The sequence below is a fragment of the Amborella trichopoda genome, chromosome 8 (genome assembly GCF_054954075.1).
Source record: "Amborella trichopoda isolate Santa Cruz 75 chromosome 8, AtrichopodaSantaCruz75HAP2 v2.0, whole genome shotgun sequence".
Lineage (NCBI taxonomy): Eukaryota > Viridiplantae > Streptophyta > Magnoliopsida > Amborellales > Amborellaceae > Amborella > Amborella trichopoda.
In genome coordinates, this window is record NC_142343.1 from 5,429,130 (window position 1) to 5,441,288 (window position 12,159).

Below are 12,159 nucleotides of genomic sequence, written 5' to 3' on the forward strand. Positions count from 1 at the left end.
TTTTGCATTGCACAAACTTTAATTCATTATCCGATCATGCATTTGTGTGGATTTGGGTTTGTGAATTAAGAGTAGGGTTTGTCATGGCAAAGTATACCATAATCCTAGGGACTATGGAAAAACTGTAGTCCAATGGACAATTATGGTGGTCCCAATAAAAAAACTTTCTAAAGTGCCATTCTGTATGGGCTTGAAATCTTGTCGATTATTTTGTTTCATAAAACCTAGGCCTGGAGAAACCTCATCCAAAACAGTGTTTGCAAAATTGAACTGGAACGGCTAACTGGATATGGGCTTGGAAGCGGTTTAACCCGCATAACCGGTAAACCTGCCAATTCAACCGATCTAACCCGGCAAGTCCCGGACTGTCAAAAAAGTGTTGAAATTCTTTTAAAAAAATCTACTAAAATATGAAAAACATATAAAGAATGATTGAAACAAAACCCATTCAAATGACATTGAAAATTAATGAAAAAAATGGATTTTAACCCATTTTATATTTTTCAAGGGTTATTTTTAAAAGTTTCTAAAAAAGATGGGAAAATATAAAAGTGAGTATTAATGATCAAAACAATTTTTAATCTTTATCTGTAACAATCCTAAAATTTCAAAAAAAAAATAAAAATAAAGAGAAAATATACTTTTAAATAGGTGATGGTTCGGATGAGCATGATGGTCCTTAGAGACCATCACTATTTTCAAAAGTTTTTACCTGGTTTAAGCTTTTGCTTGCTGCTTTGCCACGTCCTTTAGTGGGCGTGGTTTTCATATGTTAAAAACGGACTTTTAATGCGACACCTCAGGTATGAGGTGGAGTCTAATAAAATAATATAATAATATGTTATAAGAATTTAAATAGGAGAGGTGAAGACTTTCACCTTAAAAAATTTTGAGGTCTCTCTCTGGTCGAAATACAGTGAACTCCTCTCTCGAGCCGAATTTTTATCGGAAGCTCCTTCTCAAATATTTGTATGTAAGTGACATCATCTTTCTGAAAAATAATCTGTTTTTAATAAATAGTGATATTTCCGTCCAGGATCTTTATTTTATAAGTTTTGTATGTAAGTGACCTCATTGTCTCGAAAAATAATCCATTTTTTTTAAAAATAAAATGAAATAATTATTTCTGCTTATTATCATGAATTTTAGGCGCGATAAATTTTATGCGCACGCGACCTCATTATCTTGAAAAATAATCTTTTTAATAAAAATTGTGATATTTTATCTATGTTAGAAATTTTAAATGCTGTAAATTCTTAAAAAAACAAATTTATTTATTTTCCTTGTCTATTGTTAGAAAATTTTAGATACTATCAAATTATTAGAAATAAATGTGATATTTCTGCTTTTAGTAAAATTGTGATATTTCTTTCTACTGTTTTTTAATATTTAGACATTGTAAAATTCATGTGCAAATGACTGCTTTATTATTTAAAAATTGACATTTTTGCAATTGATTATAGCATTGTTGTGAAATGTTTATTTGTGAATTGATATCCCATAAATTGTGATAATTCCGTATTCTTGAATATCTATAAGAGTTTTTCTATACATATTAAATTGGCAATTATGCTAGAATGTCTTTACGAACTGGTACCTTTCTAAATTTGAGCCCAAAATATTTGATTGGTTGTTTTTTTAAAATGTTATTAAAAGTGACTGTTATTAATGGTTTCAGTGAAATTCATATTAATGATTTTAGTGATATATTGAGTACATGATATTGCTGCTTTCGAATGTTTAAAGAGATTTAGAAATACTTTAAGTATACAAGTGGACTCATCCGGTTCGCCGGTGAGGTATAAGTGGACCTATCTGGGACGCCGGTAGGGATTGAGTGGACTCATACGGTACGCCGGTGAGGTATAAGTGGACCTGCAGGGATTAAGTGGACCTATCTGGGACGCCGATAGGGATTAAGTGGACCCATCAGGACGCTGATGGGGTATATAAGTGACCTACTTGGGATGCCAGTAGGGTATTTTGTAAAATCCTTTGAATTATGCACTGCCGTTAAAGTGTTATATGCATTTCAATCATTTGGATTGTATTTAATTGTGCATTTCTGAAAGTGAAATTGTTATCTATAAATGCTAGTGCTTGCATTGTTTTATTATTATTATTATTATTGACCTCCATTTTGAAAGTTTGTTTATATCTTTCATCGATGATTATTTTTAGGATTATGATGATCACTTACTGAGTAGCCAAACTCTTCAAAATATGGTAAACCTTTTTCAGGATAACTGCGGATTCATTTTGAGTACTAGTCAAGATCATCTTTGGAAGATATTGTTGTTGTGCTAGCTTTCTTTTGTTACTTTGTAAGACCTCTCCACTGTAAATTTGTTCTATCAAGAGATGTATATATGTTTTGGACTGTCACATCTCAAGAATATCTGTATTGTAATTTCTTGGGGTGTGACATTATCATAATGTAAAAAATATTTAAAAATGCATTACAAATCAAAATCTTTATTTTTGAGAATTTATATATATTTTTTTAAATTTTTTTTTTAAAAAATACTGGTGGATCACCCTAACCGCTCAAAACTGAAACTGGCCATTGATCGGTTCCGATCTAACCGGGTGGTTAGTGATTCGATCGGGCTATTTTGCGAACAATGATCCAAAAAGAATGTGTCTGGACACCACAATGGACTTTATGTATTGGGACTTGGAATTACTTACCTTTTATGACAAACTTTCAACCTTTTTAAAAGCACTAATTTGGAGTTGATATTGGAACTTGGAAGGAGCAAAAGACAAACTATCATTTTTAAAAGGAGAAACCTTATAGATTTGATGAAGTAAGACGAGCTTTAATTTTTGCAAGGAGAGCAAGGAGAAAATGGAATACCTTATGAGAAAAACACATGAGGAAAGAGCCTAGAAGTTGAATGTGTGAGAAATATCTTGTGAAATGAAAAGGTGCACCTATACCACACTCTTCAACCGTTGAGAAGGATAGACACAAGAACTTGAATGAGAGAGAAAGGAGAGCCCAACACCATTCAAACGAATTACAACCTTGTTGTATTCATTTACACAATAAAATGGATATATACATGTTGCAATTGAGTCAAAAGATCGTATTACTCCTTAAGGGTAGAATATAATGAAGAAATAACACAAACAATTGAGCCCAAGGCTTTAGAAATCACTGATCGAGATTGAAAATTGTCCAACACAAACAAGTTCACCCAGAATTATGTTGAGAACCGGCTGTCTCACCTCTAGAATCGGCGATTCCACTGTAGTTGATAGCTGACTCGCAATAACACAATTACAGTTCCCGGTTCAGCCAACCTTTTTTTTTTTGTTAACTTTTTTCATTTGAAAATTTTCTTGTTGTTTATCAGACTTTTATATCTTTTTAAAACTTTTTTGACCTTTTTCAAAGTACCACCATTTTTAAAGTACTTCTTTTTTGAAAATTTTAAAATTTAAAAATATGGTGTGGAAGACCCACCCACCCATCCATCCTAAAGTTTTCAAACTCTAAAGTAAACAAACATGGACGATTGCAAGATTCAAGTAAAATGTTGAAAATGATTTGAATTCATTAAAGCTTAAATAGAGTTTCTTTAAGTTTAAAAACTTAAATGCATCATGCTATTCTTTTTTAGAAAATTGTTTATGCGGGCTGAATTGTATTCCTACAATATCCGGTCTATAGGTATAAAGCATCCATCTTTAAGATAGATGCAAATAGGTGGTCCATCTAAAACCAACTGTAACTAACGGTCCAAATGTTTTCTTAATATAATTATTATTTCTAGTTTTCAATTATTTATTTATTTATTTTCACATTCATGATCTTCCTGTTAAAGATTATATATTCTCTAAAAATTAGGATCAAATTATATTTTAAAAATATTTATTGCCAAGCCCGCATTTCTACAAGATGCGGGCTGGCTGCATAGAAACCATGTCTTTCTGTTTTATGTTTACATATTATTTATTTTATTTTCAAATATTTTTTGTTTTATGCTTAAGCTTGTCCTATTAACCTTGGTACCGGTGTTCAAAAAATCGACTTGACCAAAGTACAAGGACTTTGGCTGAGGCGAGTTATTCGGCTGAGTCCTAATAACTTGGCCAGGCCCATGTCATGTTAAAAAAAGAGAAAATAACAAAAGAAAACGGGATATGTAATAAGGAAAAGTTTATATAGAGCCGAGGCTTAGACAATCAAATTTGAGCCTATATCAAATTTTTTACTAAAAAGGGTTGTTTTGATGCTCAAATATCTTCAAATTGATCATCTCGATATCAAAATGCATGGACATGAGAAAAAATAGATTTCAAGTTTTGGAAATAGTTTATCTTGTAACGCATTTTTGGACCGTCAAATTTTCAAGATTTTTATATACTATTTTGAAGGTTAAAGCTTTATAAATAAATATAAAAATATATTTTAAGACTATTACAAATATTTTCAGTATTGAAATCACATTTCACGACACTATTTGAAGGTAGGCTCTAATTTGATTGTTTAGAGCTCAGGGTCTATAAAAAACGCACCCAATATAATAAGATACTTATTCCTTTCACAAATGCTTAAGTAGCGTGTTGTTTAAACAAGGCTTATTTTTTATTTTTTTAAAAAGGGCCAAAAAAAAGATTACTTCATCATATATGATTACAAAAGAGAATGTGTATACCATATAAAAAATCGGATCATGGTACTCCGCCTTCTCCACAGGCCGAGGCCAAGTTTAAAAACTGTCGTTCGCACCATCCCTCTCTTTCTATCTCTAAAACTATTCTCTCTCTAAAACACTGAGGGGCCTTCAATTAGACCACAATTTAATCGATTTAGGCTGAATGGCGTGGTTAAACCTAATCTGAGCTGATCTCTGCAATTCGTCGTTCCCAGAGTTGTGCTTTATGGGGTTGAATCGATGAGCACGCTTTTGCAAGTGCAAGAGTACGATTGCTTAATAGAATTTGGGCGATCATGGTTTCAAAGTAATGAGTTGATACCCATATTCTAGATTAATGAGGTTATTACCTCTTCTTCACATGTAAAAAAGTTTTATTGTTTCTTTGTTTGAGGTGGGTCTTCGGTCTTCAAATATTATTTTTTTAATTTTAAAAATTTCTGATAAACAGTTGTTTAACTTTCTTTAAGAGGTGGTGGGTCTTATACCAGCATATTTTTTATTTTAAATTTTTTTGATAACTAGTTGTTTTATACTTTTCCACCCGTTTCTCTCTCTCTTTCTTTTATTATTATTATTATTATTATTATTATTTAATTTTGACATTCCATACTTGGTGGGCATAATCACCCTATAGTTTTTTTCTTGAATTACCTTTTTCTTTTTAAAAAAAATTAAATCTCTACGTCTCTCTCCTGATTGTCAAAAGAGGTTTATGGAAAAAGACTTTGATGCATTCCTAAATCTAGAAAAAAGATTCATTCATCTGGTTGGTAGTGACAATAGTAACCAATCATGCCTTGACACACTATGAAAAGGGAGGGAGAGAGAGGCTATCTTCAGGCTGCAATAATAAGTCATCCTATTTGATCGATTCTCTAACCTGATTGCGGATTTGCCAATTCGATCCAGATGATCCGAGTCAATGATCCGTTTTTTAAAATAATGACAGATCACAAGCACCCCCACAACTAAGACGAAGAATATGTTCGGAGATAATGTAAACGGACTCTCTAATGGAACCGTCGCAGTATATTATAGAGTCCTTTGTATCATATTATGGAGTGGCAGATCATCTTATGGCAAAATGTCAAGAGACCCACATTAAGCAGAGGACCAAAGAAGTGGTCCATGAGGACTCAGAAAATGAGTGTGCTGGAAAATGTCAAGAGACCCACATTAAGCAAAATGTCAAGAGACCCACATTACGCAGAGGACAAAAGTAAGAAAATGAGTGCGGTCCATCATGTGGTTCTTTTGACCACACAAGATTGTGAAAACAAAATAGCCCAAAAGGCTCGTTCTATACAGAAGAAATGGGTGAAGAAAGCGAGGAGAGCAGCAGGGGAAGAAGAGGAGGGGACAGATGGTCTCTGCATGCCATGACTGCTCTTGTTACTGGTGGCACCAAAGGCATTGGGTCTCTCTCTTCTTCCTTTGTGTGTTGAGGCATGCTTGTGCTCTCTCTCTTTTCTTCCCGTAAAATTATGACCACAAAATGATTAGATGGAAAGATGTTTTTATTTTTATTTTTTATTTTTTATTATTTTAACGGTCTAATGGTGAGGATCTTAAATCCTCTCTTAACCCGTCTCAAGTTCGGGTAAAGTAAAAGGGGTGGGTTGTGTTAAGTGAGCAGCAAGCTCCGGTATAGAGGTGGGTTGTTGTAAGGTAAGCGGCGCGTTAAACTTTGCCAAATTGTCTTGTTTCTTGCACCTAGAGGGGTGGAACACGACTAATATAGTTAAATATTGCCCACCGCAAATAATTGGGATAAGGCTTAAACGATGATGAATGAAGATGAACTTTCTTTTTTTCGGCTTTTTAGAGGGGTTTGTAGGGAACTAATCTCGTCTAGCTCAATCTGATTTTATTTCTTAGTATCTCATTTGTTGTGAATTGGAATTGTAGTCACTTACTCATTTGTTTGCTCTCACAGATCCTCATGTTTCAGATTGGTTCTTAACTAATATCGTTTCGCATATTTTGGTGCCATTGTTGCTACAATTCGATCGTTAAGCTCCTGACTCATTTGATGACTATCACAATTGTTACCATCTTCAACTTTTTAATTTTTCTCTTTGATGATGGGTTCAAATGGTAATAGTGTGTGTTATAGTAGGATGCTGCTTATGGCGTCGTAGTATTGTTTTAAACTAGTGCTGGTTAATGTGCTTTCATTTCCTGTTTTATTTGATTGTCATCATTAAATTTCTTATTTTTTTGTTTGAGAACAAGAATCAAGTGAAGTAATAAATGATATTTATTGTTTATTACCCAGTTATTTGGTTGAATCAGAATACTATCCATCCACTAGTCAGTGTAGCAACCCTTCTTTTACACTGACTCTATTTTTCTTCTCATTTACAGTTGGGAATGGTGCTAGTTATGCTAGTCTCTGTTTGTATAGGCTTCTTGGGAGCAACTAGTTGAACTAAAATCTATGTTCAAGAAAAGGCCTATTTTCCTAAATGTAGTTCTTTGCTTGGGGCCCTACCTTAGACAATTTGGGTGGTTGTTTTCTTGGAGTCCTATAGTATTTTGGGGGAGCACATTATTAAGCATGAACCCATTTTTCCAAACTTGGTGTTCTTTTCTTTGAGTGCTATGTGATGTGGGGGGAGTAGTTAATTGAGCTTGAACCCATATTGTCCGGTTGGCTGGTTCTTTTTGGGGAGATTGATTAGAAACTTAGCTGTTTCCTTGCATGGAGTTGAGTGGATTTTTGGGGGGATTCTTTTAAGTGAAAGATTGCTTGAGAAAGCCCACTTCACTTACCTTGAATCTTGTTTTAAGATTCAACTGTTAAGAGAAGGTTGGGAGTTATCTTAAGAAATTCAGGGCTAACTAATTGTACATGTATCGACGATGTAAAGCCTTCAAGGAAATACTTGGGCTTCGCTTCTTCATGAAATCATTTATCTCTAACTTCCTTTCGTGATACACGAATCTGTATCAAAACACTGATTATTATTTTCTTGTTCTTAAATTGAAAGGATGGTTGAAACTTATTATATTGACAAATCTGATATTGATGCAAGATTCAAGTGTTGTTGACCTACGCGTTACTGTAATTTGCCTACTTCAAACTTTTTGCAGACATGCTATCATAGAGGAATTGGCCGGACTTGGAGCATCGGTATATACTTGTGCTCGCAATGAAGATGATCTTAACAAATGCTTGTACCAGTGGAAGGGTATGGGGTTGGATGTTCATGGTTCAGTTTGTGATTTATCATCACGCCCAGATCGGCACAAATTGATCGAAGCAGTGTCTTCACATTTTAAAGGAAAACTCAACATCCTCGTAAGTTTCATACATTTGCTCCCTATGATACACATTTTATAACTGAGTTTGATATTGCTTCTTCTGCTGTTCTATGCGAATTTTTCACTTCAGAAATTTTTAACATTTCTGAAATTGGATAGGAACTGTATGGGCATTTTATTTATTTTTCATGATTGTTTTCATAGTATTGTAAAAGTTCCATCTTTGTTATTTCCCATTCCAAATCTGATATGTTCTTTTATGTTAAAGTTGGATGAATGTATGAATTAATAAGTTATCAAAATGCAAGTATAAAAATGCATAAGACAGTATTCACTTTGGAGCCTGGCTCCATGATTAAGTTGCGATAAAGAGTAGGTGTTCGCTAAATTGTGATTTCTTGAACTACAATTATAGACACAATCATGTTCATATGGTGTACCATATACCATAAGCCGCCGGTCAATGGTATACTTTCCCTTTTATTAACTCTTTTGAGTATCTTTCTGTCAAGACACTAATGATTGAAGGCTTTTCTAATTTCTAGGGTTATCATTGGGCTTTTCTTTGATCAGTGGGCTTAATGTTGTGTTTATATATTCATGGCATTTAGGGCCAAAATTATTTGAAATTCTTTTTTCATCTACTCTCTAGCCTTCTTTTATTGATATCTTGTTTCTCCCTATGATTTCCTTCTCAAGAAAAATCAGAGCAACCCAATTTTATGTACTCCAAAATCCAAATGCTGAACTCTGTCTAATTCACACCATCTTAACTTCTCTCTCAAATCTCTATGTGGAGCAATCATAATAACTCATGCTTTTTGAAAATGACCAAACAACATCAAATTTCTTTGAACAACAGCCGAGCAACACATAGCTTGTCAGTCTATACTATTACTTTATGTTTGAAATATCTTGATGACTTTATTTCTCTTTTCCTTCTTTCTGTTTGAGACTTCTCATTTCTGCATTTCCCATTTTCTTTGTGGTGAATATTAGGCTCTTTGATTTTCGTTTCTTTTCCATTGACAAGTAAATTCCATATTTTTAGGATCAAATTCAGCATGGTAATTGCGCTTTTGGTGCCAATCCTAATCAATAATCAAAGGAAAATTTGTTTTGAAAAATATGCTTGGGATTATTAAGTTTATGTTGTTGACTTACTACTGCAAAGAGTCGGTGAATCTTTGCGTTTTCCGGGCTTTAGGTGAATAATGTTGGCACAGCCATAGGAAAATCTACTGTGGAGTTTACGGCTGAAGACTTCTCCTTTATGATGATGACCAATTTTGAATCTGCTTACCATATGTGCCAACTCTCACATCCTCTTCTGAAAGCATCAGGAGCAGGAAGCATTGTATTCAACTCCTCTGTTACTGGGGTGGTTGGCACACATTGTAGCTTATATGGTGCTACTAAAGGTAATTTTAAATGGAATGTGCACCGTAGTTCTATGTATGGTATATGGTAGTCCCAGCCCACATCCACTCTCTGATCCTCTCCATGGATGATTGGTGATTAACTGTGTTGGAGCCCATAGGAGCATTCACTCTTTCACAATTAGTCTCCCACCATTTATCAGTGCCCCAGTGGGAATGGGTCATGGATTAGCTTGGACTACCTTTTACCAAGTCCATTGGATAAGCTTTACCTTTAACTTACATTTTTGACACTTAGTCTTCCATATTGCATACAAAAACTTGAGTTTTTAAAATCCTAATTTATCACCTATGTTTTCTGTTTGGAATTTCTTTTTAACAGCTGCAATGAACCAAATTACAAAAAATCTGGCTTGTGAGTGGGCGAATGACAAAATTCGAACCAACAGTGTGGCACCTTGGTTTATAAAGACACCGTTTGTGAAAGATGTGAGAGCCCTTTCAACATTTCGTGGTTGTTAATAGTAATAGCACTGGTAGTAGTCATGGCAACTGAAATATTCATGGTTCTTTTATCTTATTTACTAGTAGTCATGGCCACTGCAACTATTCATGGTTCTTTTATCTTATTTCTTTCACAGGTTTTAGAAAATAAGGAGTGGTTAGCAGGGATAGTCGCCCGAACCCCTATGCGACGTGTAGGGGACCCAGAGGAAGTTTCATCTTTGGTTGCATTCCTTTGCATGCCAGCGGCATCGTATATCACAGGTCAAGTAATCTGTGTTGACGGTGGAATGACTGTCAATGGCTGGTATCCATGACAAGGAAATTTGATCCAGATCACATCTCTGTCTCTTAAAATTTTAGGGCTCTAAGTTTTAAGGCCCTGTGTGAAAACATTAATGGGTTGAGGTAATAATTTGGATTGATGGCTTGTTGGTAGTAGCTCTTATAAGAGTTTTGCGTTAATCTAGGAATAAGGGGAGATATTTTGATCATTTTGCATTGCACAAACTTTATGCATTTATGTGGATTTGGCTTTCTATGTGAACCCACCCACATATATAGTATATGTAACCCTTGTCTCAATAGTCAGATCTGATTAGATGGCTTGAGTTCACAAGCTAGTTCGTAACTGTCAGAACTTGATCAGATGGCTTATAGTTATTTATTTTTTATTTTTATTATACAAATAATTTTGAAGCAAAATTTGGAGCATGCATATATCTGACAAGGGCGGACATGATAAAAATAATAATAAAATATTTTAAACTATAAAAATTACCAGAATACCCCTGGGTATTTTGGTTATTTATTTTTATAGAAAATATTTGTTTTTCGTTTTATTAATTTTATGATGGGAACCCAAAATTTCATCCAAAAATATTTTGTAGAAAAAAATGAAAAATAAAACAATGTTTGACGTGACATTGTGGTATAAACAATCATAGCCGTTGAATCGAAAGACTAATAAATGGGGTCACATATAACTTGTATGCAGATGAATTACATAGAAACATTTCCCTTTATTTATTTTATTATTCTATGTGGATTTCGCTTTGTGAATTTAGACTAAAGTTTGTCATGAGAAAGCACACTATAATTCTAAAGACTGAAAAATGTGTAGTACATTGGATTTGGTACTTGAAAATCTATTACTGGGAAACATATTACAAGAAAATATGAGAACTTTAAAAAAAATCAATATAAGAACCTTAAAAAAAATAGAAATATAAGAATAGTAAAAAAATATAATAGAGTACATAAGATTTTTCCAAAATACGTAAAATCTATTACACGCAATGACAGTAAAATCCATTACGCGCGTAGAGTAATCTAAATCTATTATTACCCTAGTTAGCGTGTAACGGTTAAGGTAATCTAATTTCGTCTCTTAAAAATCCTTTGTCTTTAGCCAATCGCCCTTTTTTCTATATACATCCTATCATTGGCGCTCCTATGTATTCATTGATAATCTAACTACGCCCGTCTCTGGCAAAAAAAATCTTCCATTTCGAATCAATCGCCCTTACTCCTATGCACATTTTATCATTAACCGTCTTACCCACATCTATTCCTATTTTTTCTCTCAACTGACTGCGCACGTCAAAAAAATCCACTATCTCCGGCCAATCTCCCTTTCACCTATACACATCCTATAATCCTCTATCTCTAGCTTCTCCCTTTCTCCTATGTACATCTTATCTCCTTTTCTCCTATGCACATCCTATAATCCTCTCTAATCTCCCTTTCTCCTATCATCCTCTATCTCCAGCCCATCTCCCTCTCACCTATACACATCCTATAATCCTCTATTCGTCTCTAATCTCCCTTTCTCCTATCATCCTCTATCTCCAGCCCATCTCCCTCTCACCTATACATATCCTATAATCCTCTATCTCTAGCCAATCTCCCTTTTTCCTATGTACATCCTATCTCCCTTTTTCCTATGCACATCCTATATTTCTCTTATCACTGTGTTGCGCACATCCATTTCTATTTTTTCTTTTAATTTCACTATGCACATCCATTTCTAATTTTTCGCTCAACTCCATTATATGTTTGTACATTCTGCGCATATGCCATTTATAAATATTACACATGCATTTGTAGGTCATATCCATTTCAACATCCCTTTATCCTCAATTTGTCTCTCATATAAAAATAATAATAAAAACAATACTGGGTAATCAATAAGAAATTACACAACACAATCATAATAAAAAATTTCACATAACATAATCCTCACAAGAGATTAGTAAAAACTCGATTGAAATAAGATACCTCTTTAGTCTCTTCCAATGTCTCAAAATTTTCTACTATAATTACCAAACCTTCTAGTT

The 12,159-nt window shown here is 33.9% G+C and overlaps 1 protein-coding gene across 7 annotated transcripts; it reads left to right on the plus strand.

Moving 5' to 3' along the window:
- The first annotated feature begins 4,756 nt into the window (after positions 1 to 4,756).
- Positions 4,757 to 10,436, plus strand: LOC18436271 (tropinone reductase homolog At5g06060-like). 7 transcript variants are annotated; one of them, XM_088873485.1, is made up of 6 exons: positions 5,977 to 6,338; positions 6,607 to 6,681; positions 7,767 to 7,974; positions 9,145 to 9,358; positions 9,699 to 9,805; positions 9,958 to 10,436. In XM_088873485.1, exons 3-6 carry the CDS (start codon positions 7,867 to 7,869, stop codon positions 10,135 to 10,137), a joined length of 609 nt encoding a protein of 202 aa, XP_088729611.1. In that variant the 5' UTR covers positions 5,977 to 6,338; positions 6,607 to 6,681; positions 7,767 to 7,866; the 3' UTR covers positions 10,138 to 10,436. The 7 variants fall into 7 exon arrangements, with proteins under 7 accessions (XP_088729608.1, XP_088729611.1, XP_088729610.1 ...); XM_088873482.1 differs by lacking the exons at positions 5,977 to 6,338; positions 6,607 to 6,681 and adding an exon at positions 4,757 to 5,889; XM_088873484.1 differs by having other exon boundaries at positions 5,977 to 6,681.
- The last annotated feature ends 1,723 nt before the right edge of the window (positions 10,437 to 12,159 follow it).

Excerpts from the sequence above, each read along its gene's own strand:
- LOC18436271 (XM_088873482.1), top strand. The coding sequence starts at position 5,684 with ATGGAACCGTCGCAGTATATTATAGAGTCCTTTGTATCATATTATGGA. Across the intron at positions 5,890-7,766 it reads ACATTACGCAGAGGACAAAA|ACATGCTATCATAGAGGAAT; the intron begins GTAAGAAAATGA and ends AACTTTTTGCAG. Across the intron at positions 7,975-9,144 it reads AAGGAAAACTCAACATCCTC|GTGAATAATGTTGGCACAGC; the intron begins GTAAGTTTCATA and ends TCCGGGCTTTAG.